The sequence below is a fragment of the Plasmodium yoelii genome (genome assembly GCF_900002385.2).
Source record: "Plasmodium yoelii strain 17X genome assembly, chromosome: 5".
Classification (NCBI taxonomy): Eukaryota; Apicomplexa; class Aconoidasida; order Haemosporida; family Plasmodiidae; genus Plasmodium; species Plasmodium yoelii.
In genome coordinates, this window is record NC_036177.2 from 190,051 (window position 1) to 208,168 (window position 18,118).

Below are 18,118 nucleotides of genomic sequence, written 5' to 3' on the forward strand. Positions count from 1 at the left end.
ATAAAAAAATAATATAAAACGGGAGCTACAATAATGCAAATTTTATTAAACTATTTTATCACGAAATGACAAATATAATTATTGTGGCATTGCACTATAAATAACATGTATGCACAATTGTGTTGTAATTTTTGGATTAAGTCAAATCCTTTTGATATTTAAAAATATAAAAACCATATTTAAATTCAAAATAAACAGCATGCTTATTTTTTAATATAATTATTAATTTAGTATCCTTCCTATCATAGTCGTTCATTTACTAATGTATGCATCAATAATTATATTAAAATAATGTTTATCAAATGTTGCATTAAAATTTATAATCTATATTTTAAATTATTAGTTTGTTACTAGGTAAAACAACACAGAAAAAGCTAATATAGGATTTTCGGCATATGTGCAAATATAACCCCACATATCACCACATATATATATATTTTAGTTTTAATTCAAAGAACTATAAAATAAAAAAATTGTATATTAATAATGCAACATTAAAGATATTATATAATTAAATCTATTTATTTTTATCATTATAACATTTGATAAACCAAAACCCATAATATTATGCACATTCGTTATTTATGAAAGCTTCGGTTATCCTCTGCTTGCAACCAAACTAATTAAATATAAAATATGTTGAATTTATAAATATAATAAAGTTATAGAAAACTGACATTTAAATATATATTTTTTATTTTTTAAATAAATTTTATTTTTATTATTTTTTCGAATATTTGTTGCTTCGATTTCAATTTTATTTACACAACTTTTCGAATTCCTAATTTATAGTTTTTAATCTAAAAAAAATATAAATAAATTTATTAATATTTTATTTATTAAAATCGAAAATGAGTAAAGGATATATTAAAATAATTTTTTCTCTTTTGATCTCATCCGTATATATGAGCAATAAAGCCCTTGCAAGTGAGGTTGATTCAAATATTGAAGCTTTACAAACATTGATTCAATTATATAGCACGTAAGAACATATGACAGTGTATATATTCGTATCGAATATAATTGTGGATTTATATCTTCCATATATGAGAATATAATGCGTATTTATGGAAATGTATATCTACATAATATTGAATAATAACACATATCAGTCTATAAATCTATTTATCTTTTTTCTTTACAAATTAAAAGAAGGTTTAGTTTCCTCAATGATTATTTAAAAGAAACACCCGAACAACCCTCCTTCGACGTATGTATGGATCCTAAAGAAACTAAAGAAGCAGAAAATTTTATGAATGAAGCTGAACTCTTATTACAACAGCATGCTGCAAATACGGATGATTACAAATTGTATCGTAAACACGATGAGGATTCAATTGAATATTCTAAGAAACAAGGAAATACAACCATTTATAAATTTAATCATAAAGTCAAAAATCCCGATAAGGTATGAATTAACGAAGAAACATTTTTAAGTCATGAAATTAATTTCAAATTAAAAAATAATTACTACATATATATATATACTTTTCCCCTGTTTATTAGTATAATTATATAATAAGCATGCTATGGAATTCAAATACCAAATATTTTGGTGATAAAATTGTTAAAGGTATTAACCAAATAATCGATCAATTTAATATACGATTCACAATATCCAATATTTCATTTTTTATTATTTTCAATATTCTATAATATTGTTTTTTATCTGTTCGTCGTTAAATTTCGTAATACCCGAATTTAAATATGTGTAAAAATATATTTTTTTTTAGAAAAAGTTGTACGTGCATACTCTCCAAATTTAAGGATGATCCAACACCGTTACAAAAATGATGATATATCGTTCCATGGATATTACTATGCTTTAGCCAAAAAAGTTCAAGTAAGGAAACAATTGTTTTCGCTCATCCCTCTAAAAATGAACATTTCCACATTATATAGTGCAATTTATACAAAACATATACATTTTTGATTCATTTTTAGGTATCAGACGACACAACTATAATTGTCTATGCGTCATCAGATATAAATGACTACAACCTTGGTGATGAAACAAAATATAAAAACACTATTGTAGAAAGTGCAAACTTATTCAGACCAACAATTAATTCAGAATATGATGTCATAAGTGGAGAATTGACAAAAATGTTTGTTAACTTATCTGGATTTATAATTCAAAAAAAAAGCGATTGCGTTGATATCACCTATCTCAACTCTGTAAGCAATCTAAAATTTTTAATAACTTAATAATTTTATTCCACAATTTATTTTGTTATTTCGTTATCCTATTTTAACATTTATATAAATGTAAATATTTATAATATATGATGTTCACCCACACAAAACGATAATATTTTCTTTTATATATTTATCCATTTTTTTTTTGTTCACAGATGAATATTAATACCGCTATTTTTGAAGATTTATTAATTAGAATAATTCATTCATCAGAAATACTAAATATTCTGAGATCAACCGCCATAATTTCCAAGAAATAAATGTGCATTCCCATAATGTTTTTGATCATTTTAATGCTGTAATACATTATTAATAAAATAAATATGCTTTCACATATGATTTCTATTTTAAATTATTGCCATAACCACATTTTTTAATACAGTTTGATTTCTATATAATTTATTTACATCGTTTTAATATAAGGATGCATATATTTATTTTGGTGAACGCCATAAATATAACCATTATAATTTGTGAAAAATATTTCTTTATTACCCATTTTCATATTAATATTGATAATCCTTTTATATGTAAAAATAGATAAATTAGTAATTTTATGGTACTATTCCCCTTATTTGCATTATTCTTATACAACTTCTCATCGTTATTATCAAGATTAAAAATCGTTAACTATACCAATCGCCATTCTCTAAATCATCTATTAATGATTTATTTTATCTTTCTTTTTTTCTCTTTGGAAGTCCTTTCGAATTCCAAATAATGAATACTAATATATTTTTAGAGTTATAAAAAAGGAAATTATAATTCGAAATAAAATGAGTCGATTATACAACATTCGGTTATATAGATTATTAAAATTCATTTATTTATATTATAATGTTACAAAAAATTACTTATATTAATAAGTGGTTTACTTATCATTTTTAATGCTTATATTGAATTTTAAATACGAAGCCATATATTTTTAACACTAAAGTAAATAAATATATAAAATATTATGCACAACGAACATATATTGGTTTACGCATAAGTTGGCCTTATATGAGAATTCTGCTTATTTATTTATTATTATTACTACTATTATTTGCCTTGTTATTTTTGATGTTGCCTCATTGTATATCGCAGTGGCATAATTAATGCCCTCGATATATATATTTTTTAAATTATCTATAACATTTACTTTTTTAAGTATTTAAAATGCGTTAATTAGAGTGATATGTATTTCCTCTTATAAAAATGTCATTTTTAAAATATAGATTTATGAGTTAGCATATCTATAATAACAATAAATTATAATTTTAAAAAAATTAATTGTTATATAATTTCCATACAAAATTTACATCACACATAAATATAGAATTGTCTGAATTAAACATATTTAAATATTTAACCATTAATATAGCTGTTAAAAAGCATATATAGTAGAATAGATGACGCCAATTTTATATCCCTATTTTTTATTAATCATTATAAAATGTTTCAACCAAAATATATTATGAAATTTTTTTTTTCATTTTAGCTATTTTAAAATGTATTTATTTTATGTATATTAAAATTTCCAAATCTACACATATAAAAACGATTAATAAAGCAAACTAATGTTGATAATATAATGTTATATCTTATGGAAAAAATTAGATCATGTAAATATTCCTATTTCAAGAATTTAAATTTTAACAGAAATTTAAAATAATGAAATTCAAAACTTGATTAATATAATTAACATTTACATTATTTATTATACAGATATTTATATTGTAATTTTTTTATTAATATATGTATGATTGGTTGTAATTTCAAATATAATGATTGCAATTTATGATATAATTTATGTTAAATCGTTAAATGTAATTTTAAACTTATAAATTTTTTTTATTTACAGTTTTCTTTTAAATTATTATTATAATTTTTTTGTGTGTTACAAGTTTAGATTTAATCTAGAAATTAACAAATTGTCGTTATTGCACATTTTTTTTTATAATTTTTTACTTATATATTTAAGCAGTTATTTATTTCTGTGTAATGCTTGATAAATTTGATTCGATGAATATTATAAAAATTAAATTAAAACAAAACTCTACACGCGGAACATGCACATTATCTTAAATTATATTTTACATATACAACGCTAACTATTTATCATAAAACGACGTATGAATTATTATTTAAAATATGAATCTTATTTTAAATTAAAAACAAAATAACATCTACTCATGTATAAAAAAAAAATTAAAAAATTATATATTACAAATTTACATTTTCCTTTATTTATCTATCATTATATTATGTGTAAATTAATTATATGTTCACTAAAGGGAGAGTCATCTTATTATTTATTTCCCTTTTTGTTAATTCTTATATATTTTTTTGTTATTTGAGTTCCATTATAATTTAATTTTAAACAAATTAGTTGTAGTTAGTTATCAATTTTTTTATTTGTAAAAATTTCTTCAAGATATATGAAATAATAATTAATTTATATTCTTTATTTCCACACCATCAATTAATCATTTGCTCATTAGTAATTATCTATTATGGCTATAATTTTTTTACTTAATAATTATTAATTATCTGTTCTCTATACACACATTTTTTTAGCTTTACAAAACAAAACAATGTAACTATATATAAGAAAGAGTATTAAAAGAGAGAACTCTAAATGAAAAAAATTAAAATAAAAAACATTGTCATTAAATAGGGAAATAAACATATGTAACACAAATAATTTTATATTCTAAAATATATATTATATTTTAACGATGAAAAAACTTATTTATATTACAACTACTTATATTGTTCTGTTTACTTCATTAGGTAATAATAGAGATATTTAACTAATAGTTACAATTCTTATAATACACAAATTTATTTAACATATATTCATATAAATTTGTGCACTTATATATTAACATACATAATCTTTTTCAACTTTTATATCTAGGGGTAATTTATGGGAAAAAAATTGAAACTGGAAAAAAGAACCATGATGGTCAGTTAAACAATTTTTATTTATATAATAATTTAAAAGGAATAAATTTTAATAATTCAAACTCTTCAAATGAAGAACAATATAATAATAAAAATGATGTCATTAATGATAAATTTATACAACCAAATTCAATTACTTACTTAGAAAATCAAAAAGACACTGCGAATGACAAAGTCATATTATACAATGACTACACAAATAAAAACGACTTAGATACTTTAAAATTTTTTAATAATGACAATGAAAAAACAAATAGAAAAGCAACTATAGTTAAAAGTGCTTTTATCCAAAACTCCAATCCAACAAGATTCGATAGCTCTATGTATAATACAATAGATATTCTGTATAATGTATCAGGTCCCAACGAAAATTTAAAATATTTTTATGTGAAACTATATTTTTATCAAGAACTTCGAACCTTCCTCAATAATATTTATTCTAATGCAAAAAAACCAGTAAATATCCCACGGAGTACCCCTCTTCAAATAGATAATGATATAAATCTAATAATAAAAGAATGTGAACTTCAAAAAACCAACTTAATAAATGAAATGTCAAAATTACATAATCCTTTATATGAATTTTATAAGGAATCCACGAAAGATGATTATAATCCATATTCAAATTACCGAAAAAGCTATGTAGATTGCATGCTTCCACGATTCAAAAAACTAGAACCCAAAATAGATGCTGCTATTTCATCGATGCAATCCGAATATGATCATTTGTGTTATTATGAATATTGGAATGTAGATGCTCTTTATAAAGAGTATGCTACTACTACAAAACAATATATGGACTCTCAATTGGACGTTATATCCAATCATTTAGTGATTCATGGTATGGGAATTAGTTCACATGGAAACAGACTAAGTAAAATTTTAGAGTCTGAGGGGGAACAAGGAAGTATTATAAGTAAACTAAAATTTTTATCAAACGAAATTGAATGTACTTTAAACAAATATTCTAATTACAAAAACGAATGTACGTCGAATTATACATTTATGGTCAATTATGTACAACATGATACATATAGGCAATATTACTATTATTACTTGAGGGAAATTAAAAAAATAGCACAACAAAGAGCTAATTTCATTTATAATTTTAATAAACTAAAACATTTGAAATTATTATATAAACAGCAAGAAGGAATAATGAGAAATTTTCATAAAACGATAGAAAGATTAATATTTGGGAAACCAGATCCAAATAATACTAACGTATTTAAAGAATATATTTATGAATTTAATATCTCGATACCCAAATCGAAATTAACAGCATTAGAAAAAAGATTTTTTGAAATATTTGAAGAGAAATGGAATTCTTATGAAATTAAAAAAGATATTGACGAAAATAGTAAACAATATAATGTTGTGAAATTAATTTTGCAATACATGAAGGAATTAACAGACTTAATTGATTTTATGGACAATTACCAACCAGATGAAGTTCCTACAAGAAGTATAATTGGTTTTGAAGTCGAATGGCGTATAAATCAAACACTTTATACAGAAGTAGAAGCTGGAGTGAAGAAATCTTATGAATCAGTAAAAAATTGGAGAAAATCAATGGTCGAAATAAACAAAAAATTAGAGGAAGAAAATGAAAAAGTTATTAAATTGGAAACACAAATTAACGATTTATTTAACCAATATTTGAAAATAAATGATGAAAATATATATCTAAACAAGTTAAAATTAGAATTAAAAGAAAAAATAAAAAATATATCTGACAAAAATGAATATGTTAAAAAAGCAGTTGACTTAAAGAAGACAATAGAAAATAACAATATATACATTGATGAATTAACTAAAACCTCGCCATATCAAGTTCCGGAACATTTAAAGAACACAGATACAATATATAATACAATAAAATTAGAGTTATCCCAAATTTATGAAGATGACATTGATAAACTCTATAATGAATTATCTTCTATAGTTCAAGAAAATGACATTGACAATGTAGAAGATAAAACGAAACTTGACGATTTACAATCTAAAATAGATAATGTATATAGTAAAATCCAAAACATGGAAAATGAAACAGTTGAATCACATCTAACGAATATCGAAACTAACAAAAATAAACTATCAGACACAATTTTGGCGATAAAAAAATATATATATGGAGAAATTAGCAAAGATCTAAATAAAACGTTAGAAGACTTTAAAAATAAAGAAAAAGAACTATCAAATAAAATAAATGACTACGCTAAGGAAAATGACCAATTAAATGTATATAAATCTAAAATATCAGAAATCAGAAATCATTATAATAGTCAAATTAATATAGACAATACAAAAGAAGGAGAAGCCAAGCAAAACTATGATAAATCCAATGAGCATATGACAAAAATATCAACTAACGAAAATGAAATATCAAAATTCATAAATGAGGTAAAAAGTATGAAAGACGCATTTTTAAGTAAAGTAGATAAATATATTAATTTTGACAATAATTATAAAGAAAATGTTAATTTAGAGCACACCCAATTTACTGAATTAACAGATAAAATAAAAGCAGAAGTTTCGGATGAAAAATTAAGCAAACATGAAAAAAGTTTTAATGATAGTAAATCTTTAATTAATGAAACAAAAAACTCCATTGAAAAAGAATACCAAAACATTAATACCCTTAAAAAGGTAGATGAGTATATAAAAGTATGCGAAATCACCAAAGAGTCAATAACAAAATTTAGTAGTAAACAAAATACATTAAAATGCATGTTAAATCAAAATATTAAAACCGTAAAGGAAACTAATTCAATAGAAAACTTTTATAAAGACAAGTTTGAAAATACATTGACCAATAAAATTAATGAGTTAGATAAAACATTTAAAGATGCATCTTTAAATGATTACGAATTAAATAACAATGAATTAATGCAATATTTCAATAATTTAAAAGAAAATTTAGGAAAAGATAAAGAAAACATGTTATATAATCAATTAGCTGAAAAAGAAAAAACTTTTAATGATATTAAGAAAAATAATACGCATATAAATGAAGAAATTTCAAATATCGAAATAGCAATTTATGCATCAATTTATAATATTAGTGAAGAAATAAAAAATGAAATTGGAAAAAATATAGAATTACTAAATGCCAAAGTAGTTGAAAAGGTAAAAGCAAACGTAACCAATTTGAATGAAATAAAGGAAAAATTAAAACATTATAATTTTCACGATTTTGGGAAAGACGAAAATATAAAATATGCTAATGAAGTTAACAAAATTAAAGATGACATTAAGACTGTAAGCCAACAAATCGATCACCACATAAATAAATTAGAGGATATAAAAAAAAAATCAGGAAGCTATGTTGGTGAAATGAAAGAACAAATAGATAAATTAGAAAAGGTACCAGATACCGCAATATCTAACGATACTGTAGAAGGAATAGAAAAAAAACAAAAAATCATAGTAACAAAAATAGACAAAAATAAAAATATATATGAGGAAATAGATAAATTATTAAGTGAAATATCAAAAATAGAAAAAGATCAAACATCGTTAGAAAAAGTAAAAGGTATTAATTTATCATATGGACAAAGTTTAGGCAACCTATTTTTGGAACAAATTGATGAAGAAAAGAAAAAGGCTGAGCATACGATAAAAGCAATGGAATCATATATGGAGGACCTTGATAATATAAAAAAAAAATCACAAGAAATAGAAACAGAAATGGACATAAAAATGGACATAAATCAGGAAATGGAAGCGCTTAAAATATCACATGATGATGACAAAAAATGGGACGCTAAAAGTAAGAGTTATAAAAAAAATATTTCTGACATCTATGATAAATCTTCAAAAATAATAAAAGATTTATCTAATGAGTCAGATATAAATGATATTAAAAACAAGTTACAGAAAAATGTTTCAGAATCCCAAAAGCATAATAGTGAAATTAATCAATGTTTAAGCGAAGTTGCGAACATATATAATATTTTAAAATTAAATAAAATTAAAAAAATTATTGATAAAGTAAAAGAATATACTAGTGAAATTGAAAAGAATAAAAAAAACATAAATGATGAATTAAATAATTCAGGAAAAGTAATTAAAAAAATCGAAGACGATTTAAGTTTAAAAGAATGTAAATCGAAAATAGAATCAACTTTAGATGATAAAGATATTGATAAATGTATAAAGAATATTACAAATTTAAAAACATATATTTTAAGCGAAGAAACTAATATCGCCAATCATTTTAAAAATGCCGAAGAGTATAATAAAAATGTATTATTAAACTTTCATAATATAGAAATGGCGGATAATAAATCACAATACATATTAAAAATTAAAAAAAACAATGATACTAGTAACCATGATTATAATATCAAAGAATTGAAAGAACACAAAGATAAGTCTAATGGTTATAAAACAGAGGCTGATAAAAATAAAAAAGCAATCGAAAAAAATAAGGAATTATTTGAAAAATATAAAGAAGAAGTAACTGTACTTTTAAATAAATATTATGCGGTAGAATTAAAAAATAAATTTGATAAAACAAAAAAAGGTTCAGAACAAATCATAAAGGAAATAAAAGAGACACACAACAAGTTTATATTGGAATTAGGCAAATCTAAACAAAAAATGAATGAAATAAAAAACGAACAAATTCATATTGGAGATGAAGTCGCTAACAATGATAAATCTAATAAAGCAATAGCATCTATTAAAATATCCGTAGAACCATTCGAAACAAAATTCTTAAAAATAAATGATATAAAAAAAAAATCAGATGAATATTTAAAAGAGACCGAAAGCATAGAGAAAAAATTATCAAATTTATCTATAGACAGTCAAGAAACAAAACTAAAAGAGAACGAAGGCAAATTAAATACCCTTAAGGAACTTTTAGAATCTCTCAAAAATCAAAAAAAAAATATTGAAGACCGAAAAAAAGAATTAGATGAAGTTAATTCCAAAATTGAACAAATAGAAAGAGATGTAAACCAGAGTAAAAAAAATTACGAGATTGGAATTGTAGAAAAAATAAATGAAATCGCCGAAGCAAATAAAAAACGAATTGAATCAACAAAAGAATTAATACAACCAACAATACAAAATCTAATATCGTCTTTTAACGCTAATGATTTAGAAGATATTAACACTAATGAAAACCTGGGGAAATATAATACAGAAATGGATAATATATATAAAGAATTTATTAAATCATACAATCTAATAACAAATTATTTAAAAGCGGTTTCAAAAGAATCCATAACATATGATCAAATTAAAAATAAACGAATAAGCACACAAGAGGAACTCTTAAAAAACATAGAACATGGAAATAAAGCCAAATCCTATTTAGATTATGTAAAAGAAAATGAATTTGATAGAATAGTCACACATTTTAAAAACAAATTAAATACTGTGAATGATAAGTTTAAAGTCGAATATTTAAAAGCTAACGAAGGGTTTGACAATATTTCAAAATCTATTAATAATGTTAAAAATTCAACTGATGAAAATTCATTATTAAATATACTAAACCAAACAAAACAGATGTATGAAAATATTGTCAGTAAAACATATAATAGTTATAAATATGAGGCAGAAAACATATTTATAAATATTCCGAAATTAGCAAATTCTTTAAATATTCAAATAAAAAACAGCTCAGGAATAGATTTATTTAAAAACATGAATATAGCTATATTACCTTACTTGGATTCCCAAAAAAAAGATACGCTAACCTTTATTCCATCTCCACAAAAAACATCAGAAACATATACAAAAATAAGCGATTCTTACAATACTCTTCTTGATATATTAAAAAAAAGTCAGGAATTGCAGAAAAAAGAACAACAAACATTAAATCTTATACTCGAAAACCAACGTTTATATGAAAAAGTCCAAGCAACCAATGAATTAAAAGGCACATTAAGTGATTTAAAATATAAAAAAGAAAAAATATTAAATGAAGTTAAACTACTTTTGCATAAATCTAACGAATTAAAAAAATTATCATGTAGCTCTCAAAATTATGATACCATTTTAGAATCGTCAAAATACAATCAAATCAAAGAAAAAAACAATAATTATGAACAAGAAAAAAATAAACTTGGGATAGATTTTGATGTAACATCTATGGAAGAAAAATTTAATAATGATATTAAAGCTATAGAAAAATTAGAAAATAATTACAATTCTACAGAGGAAAATGATAATATTTTACAATCGAAAAACAAACTAAATGAGCTAACTAAAGCATTTAATACAGAAATAAAAGACATTGAGGATAAAATGATAAAAAAAAATGATTTAATTGATAAATTAGTAGAAGCGAGAAAGGATTGCCTACTTTTTACATACAAAACATTAGTCGAGACTCTTAAAAGTAAAGTGGCTAATCACTCGGAATTCATAACGTCTGCAGCTAAATTTTCAAAAGAATTTTTAAAATATATTGACGATATTTCCAATTCTTTAAATGATGACATCAACACATTACAAATAAATCATAATTTAAATCAAACAAACAAGCATGTACCAAGTATACTTGCAGATGCAACTAAAAATCATAATAATTTAATAGAAAAGGAAAAGGAAGCAACTCAGATACTCAACAATTTGACCAATCTATTTACAATAGATTCAAATAATATCGATGCCGATACATTATACAACAATAAGCTACAAATGATTTATTTCAATTCTGAACTTCATAAATCAATCGAATCCATAAAACAACTTTATAAAAAAATGTATGCCTTTAAATTATTAAATATAGCACACATTAATGGAAAATATTTTGATATATCCAAAGAATTTGATAATATTTTACAGTTGCAGAAACATAAATTAACAGAAAATTTAAATAATTTAAACCAAATTGATCAATATATTTCTGATAAAAAAAATGAATTCCTTCATGCACTAAATGAAACTACAAATCCAAACTTAAATACGCTTAAAGAGATATATCATGATATTGTTAATTATGAAAGTCAGATAGATGAAATAAAAAATATTAGTAATAAAGAAAACGAAAATATAACCTCATATATAGACACAATTACCAAATTAACGGAAAAAGTACAAAATATTTTAGATTATGTTACAACTTATGAAAATAATAATAATATAATCAAACAACATATTCAAGACAATGATGAAAATCATGTATCACAAATTAAGGATAATTTAAAAACCACAATACAATCATTTCAGCAAGTTCATAATAAAATAAATGAAATTAAAGCTCAATTTTATGGTAATAACAATATAAATAATATTATAACTACCATATTACAAAATGTAAACGATGTTAAAAACAATTTTTCTAAGGATTTAACTATAGAAAACGAACTCATCCAAATACAAAAGAGTTTAGAAGATATTCAAAATTCTACTCATGAAATAAGAAGCGAACAAATAACAAAATATGCCAATACTATATACAATCATATTGAACAGCAAACTAAACAAATTCAAAATAATTCATATAAAGATGAAGTATACAAAATAAACGAAATAGACAATATAATACAAAAAATCATCAATTATAATAAAGAACCAGAAATAAAATTACACGCCATTATAGATAATCAAAATAAAGTTACATCAATAATCTCTCGTATTAAAAATATCATTAATTTAATCGAATCAGAATATAGTAACAATAATAATGTATCATATAATGTTGCCATAAAACATATAGAAAATGCCAATAACATAATTCTTGATTTAAATAGGAGTCGAAATATCCTTAATCATTTAATACACCGAAATTTAAACATTATAAACAATTTAAAAAATATAAAACAACACATGCTAAGTCGTAATAATTTACATACTATTAATAGTCAAGAAGAAACATCGAAAATAAAATATCCTAGTAATACACACTATAATAATGTTAATGATACAAAGTATAAAAATTACCAACACTCAAATTCAGGTAAAAAAGGTTCCTACAAAACAAAAAATGCAGGAGATTCTGTTAAATATGCAGGAGCAATTGTATTTGGTTTAGTAGCGTGTTATGCAATTTCAATTTTCAAAAAACACGATGAAAAAAATGAAATTAATTTAGGTAATGATGAAAAAAATTATGGTGAATCGGAAAATATATATTTTGAAAGAGAAGACGAAATTATAGAAATAGATATAAATGAAGATTAATGATTTAATTAAAAAACATTTGTTTATAAAAGTTAATATTATAGGGAATTTACAACTATAATTAACAAAAAGTATTTTATATGGATGTTTACCATATGAATGCAACAATTTTTATATTAAAAATACTTTTTTTATTTACATATATAAATGCTAGTTGTCGAATTTTACATGTGGGCACGCATTTATAAATTGTAATTTTATAATGATAAATTAAAATTTTAATAGCCATTATATACATACAAAATAATTAAAAAAATTGTCTCATGTTTATTAAAATATTTGTAAATTTTTATTTTTTTTAACTTTTATATTTTTTTTTTTTTTATTATTTGTATATATAACTTTTGTTGTTATATATAAAAAACAATTTTATAACTTGCATTAATATGCAAAAAGATGTCTATAAATACTACTAATAATATACAGTTTCTATCATCTTAGGATTTATAAAAATTTCGTTTAAAAATATTAAAAAAACCAAACAAAAAATTTACCATAATCAAAAATTGTTATTTTATATAAATTTTATAATCTATTGTCATTATGAGTAGAAGTATTATATTATAGTTTCAACCACGTATAAACATAATATAATTCTTAGATTAAATTAAATTTTTTTAATATTAAAAAATATAAAAGCATGCTTTATACTCAAAATAAAAGAAAATTTAAAAAACAAAAAAAATAAATAGAAAGAAATATTAAAACTACTATTTTTATATAATTATTAATATATTATTTGATTTACCATAACGGTTATTAATTGATATATTTTTACCTATAATTATATTAAAGTTGTATATACAACTTGTATTACTTTAAAAACCGTTGTATTTTTTATAATATTTTTCTAAATTTTATTCTATAAAATATTGGCAGACTATGATAAAACATATAAAGTTTTTTTCATGCTTATTCAAATATAATATGATATATATATATTTAATTCCATATATTATATATTTTATAAATTTTATTTTAGTTTAATAATTATAAAAACAACAGATTTTTATACCCATAATAGAACAAATAATTAAAGTTATATATTTTTTGGTACTATAATATTCGAAGGTTTATAAATCATTATGCTTTTATAAATTCATTATTTATAAAGATATTATTATTGGTATTTCTTTGTATTCAAATTGTTTAAATAAAAAGTATATTGAATTTATAAATCTAATAAAAATATACAATTTTGTCGTTTAAATAATTATTTTATGTTTATTTAAATATATACTAGTTTTATAAGCTTCCTAAAATTATTTTTTTTTGATTATAATTACACTTACACAACATTTTCGGAATTTTATTATTATTTTTTAAAATAATACTCATATTTTATTTATCAAGCCCAAAATGAATAAAGGTTACATTATGGTTGTCCTTTTTATTTTAAGCTTGTTCATATATATGAACAATAATGCGCTTGCAGCCGAGCATTCTCCAAAAAAAACTAAAACACGATTTTTATCCAAAAAAAAAATATCCAATTATATGTAATAAAATAGTAAAACATATCTACGCATGTATTATGTGTTTCATTATGAAAATATTATATACATGCTCATACATATCTATAACTATGTGATAATGAAAATGCCGTTATATAAACACATTTTTTACAATTAAAAACATAAATACAATTTATTGACTTCATTTCGGCCTATAACAGTCGGAATCTAATTTCTAGAACACCCATCTACACATTATTTGCCAATCCTGATAATAATAATAATAATAATAATAATAATAAACAACCCATCCCCTTTGTGTGCACCAAGCGTAGTGAAATTAAAAAAGCAGAAAATGTTATGGAGGAGGCTATAGAACGATTGAAAGAACATGCTATACATTCAAATGATTACAATTTACATTACTGTTATGCTAACGAAATAGATATATATCGTAAGAGACATAAATATGTAATCGTTGACAAAATTGATATTGAAATCAACAACACCGATAAGGTATGTATTAACAAATAAAATTTTATAACCCATAAATTAAGGCCAAATAAAAATTAATATTTATTAATTATGTACATATATTTTTTTTGTTATATTAGTATGAAGAAATAATAGATACACTATCCAACTTTAATAATAATTTATATAGTTTTGTCACCGTAAAAGGTATGTAAAAATATTTAATTAATCAATTTAATATATGGTTATCAACTTTTATCCATATTTCTTGCTTTATTATTATCAATGTTCTATTCTATTATTTTATATATATAATTATGTTATTTTTCATAATATTTTAATTTATATTTATGCAAAATTATAATTTTTTTTAGGAAAAGTTGTCCGTGAATATAATCCAAATTTAGTAATGATACAACAACACTTCACAGATATGTCTGATCCATCTTTTAAAGGATATCTGTATGCATTAGCTGTAAAACGTAAAGTAAGGAAGCATTTTCTCTCTATTTATCTAAAAACCGTATTTTTCATATTATTACTCCATAATTTATCTAAATACATACAATTTTTTATTCATTTTGTAGGTATCTGAAGATACTACTATAATTGCTTTAACATCGCCAAATGTAAATGATCACAATTATGTAGACAAAAATTTATTTAAAAATGCTATTGTAGAAAGTGCAAACTCATTCGTAACCGACGTAGATCCTGAAGATTATATTAGAAAAAGAGACTTAAGTAAAATGTTTGTTCACTTATCCGGATATATCATTCAAAAAAAAAGCAAATCTATTCAGATTACCAGTATTAATGCTGTAAGCAATATAACAATTTTAATAGCATAACACTTTTATTTCATCATTTATTTTATTGTTACCTATACTCATTTACCCATTTATCGAAAATATACCCTCTCTCTATAAATCACATATTTATAATATATGATATTCATTCACCCAATATTTTATTTTATATATTTATTCATTTCGTTTTTTCGTAGATTGAAGTAGATTATCGCAATGCTCCAAAATTAATTGAAGAAAGTTTCAGAGGAGACAAATTAACAATTCTAATTAATTTAAAAAACAAATATTCTATGAAATAACCAAATATTTTGTATGCTAATCTTTTAAAAATTTAATGTTTTTGTACATATATTAATAAGTCAATTTATTTAATACATATGTCTATTTTTAATTATTATCATTAAGCGTATTTTTTCGTTTTATGAAAATTTTATATGCATATGGTCTGATCATGCATTTTTAATATAATGACCTATATATTTAATTTTTTAGTACTACAAATGTTAATATTATAATTTATCAAGCATCTTTCTTTGTTTTTGCTTTTTCTTATTAATATTAATATTCCTTTTTATTCTTAAAATAAATGTGTTTATACTTTTGCTGCTTTTTTATTTTAATTATTCTCATAAAACTCTAAATTTGTTATTTAAACATAGAAGTGTCTTAAGTATATCAATCCCTATCATCCAAAGAACAATTTAATGGTTATTTGACACTTTTTCTTATTTTTCTCTTAAACTTTGTCTTCGAAATCGTTTCTAAGATTCGAATATCAAATATAATATAAAAATGTTAAAAAAAATTATTTTAAGCCTGTAAGCTTGTATATATAATGATGAACATTTTTTTTAATAATATATTTTTCAACTCATTATTTATCTTGAAGTAATTCCTAAACATATTAGTATTACAAGGAATATAGATAAAATCGGAATTATTTTTTTAGTAACTATAAGTTTGATGGTGTCATCGAATTTTGTATTCCATTTTTTTACATAGGATAGTTATAGAAAAAATTTGCATGAATTTTTATTATCATTAAAATTTTTAATAAGATCACTTTATTTATTAATAGAATTATAAATACGACGTGGTGTCTGAACTATATTCATTATAATTACCGTACATAGTATATAACATTTTAAATATATCATAAAATGTGAACATATATTTAATATTAATATTCACAAGTTCCTTTTTATTATTTATAAGATTCTTACAAATATTATATATCGTACCATTTTCTATAGGAGTAATATATTTTACATCTATTTCTATATATTGTGTATAAAACATGTTTAAGATAATAATTTGTGCTCTGAATTTTGATTTAATTTGTAACTTAACCATATCATAATGTATATGATAATTGTATTTGTAAAGTTTTAGTTAAAATAATCCTTATTGAATTTATTAAAAAATTTATTAAACAACTATAAACCACAGTCGTTAATTATATCGATATTTGTGTTATTATGTTCCTTTTTTCCTTATCCTGCTTTAAGGAAACAATTGTTTACATTTGTACTTTTATTAAAAGACAATTCAGAGTTGTTAAATTCATCGAGGAAATTATTCCTCAAATGTGTAAACCTTCCACAATAAGAATTAGTTTAAAATTTAATACAAGTACATATTAATTCAAATAGTATTGGAATAAATTCAATGGAATTTATATGTAATATAACATCATAAAATATAAAAGAAAATATCTGTATTTAAAAACAGTATATACTGTTTTGTAATTCATTATAATGTAATATTGTTTATCATTTGTATATTAAGTGGTATCATATTAATTTTTATATAAAATGTGCCAAATATGGGGAACAAATACTTTAGTTCTCTATATAGCAATTATATGAAATTAAAGATATTATTATTAATATTAATTTAAAATAATATGAGATAATAAAGTGTTATTACTAAAGAAATATTATATTTCTGTTTGTAACAATTAACTAAAATTCCGTAAATTAAGGTTTATATAGTACATGGTTGATCATACATATACAGATATAATCTAATTAATCAACAATAATACTATTATTAATAATTGTTGGTATAAATCCATTATAAAAA

General features: G+C 21.8%; 3 protein-coding genes across 3 annotated transcripts; all 3 read left to right on the forward strand.

The window, feature by feature from the left end:
* Positions 1–851: 851 nt before the first annotated feature.
* Positions 852–2,459, forward strand: PY17X_0501800 (fam-a protein; the record flags this gene model as incomplete). Its single annotated transcript, XM_022955157.1, has 6 exons — positions 852–982; positions 1,153–1,408; positions 1,507–1,573; positions 1,734–1,843; positions 1,945–2,178; positions 2,355–2,459. 6 exons carry the CDS (start codon positions 852–854, stop codon positions 2,457–2,459), a joined length of 903 nt encoding a protein of 300 aa, XP_022811622.1.
* Positions 2,460–4,919: 2,460 nt separating this feature from the next.
* PY17X_0501900 (reticulocyte binding protein, putative) lies at positions 4,920–13,293 on the forward strand (the record flags this gene model as incomplete). Its single annotated transcript, XM_022955158.1, has 2 exons — positions 4,920–4,974; positions 5,102–13,293. The coding sequence occupies 2 exons, from the start codon at positions 4,920–4,922 to the stop codon at positions 13,291–13,293; spliced, it is 8,247 nt and encodes a 2,748-aa protein (XP_022811623.1).
* Positions 13,294–14,706: 1,413 nt separating this feature from the next.
* On the forward strand, positions 14,707–16,332 carry PY17X_0502000 (fam-a protein; the record flags this gene model as incomplete). Its single annotated transcript, XM_718682.2, has 6 exons — positions 14,707–14,792; positions 14,969–15,263; positions 15,362–15,428; positions 15,596–15,708; positions 15,809–16,042; positions 16,228–16,332. The coding sequence occupies 6 exons, from the start codon at positions 14,707–14,709 to the stop codon at positions 16,330–16,332; spliced, it is 900 nt and encodes a 299-aa protein (XP_723775.2).
* Positions 16,333–18,118: the final 1,786 nt, after the last annotated feature.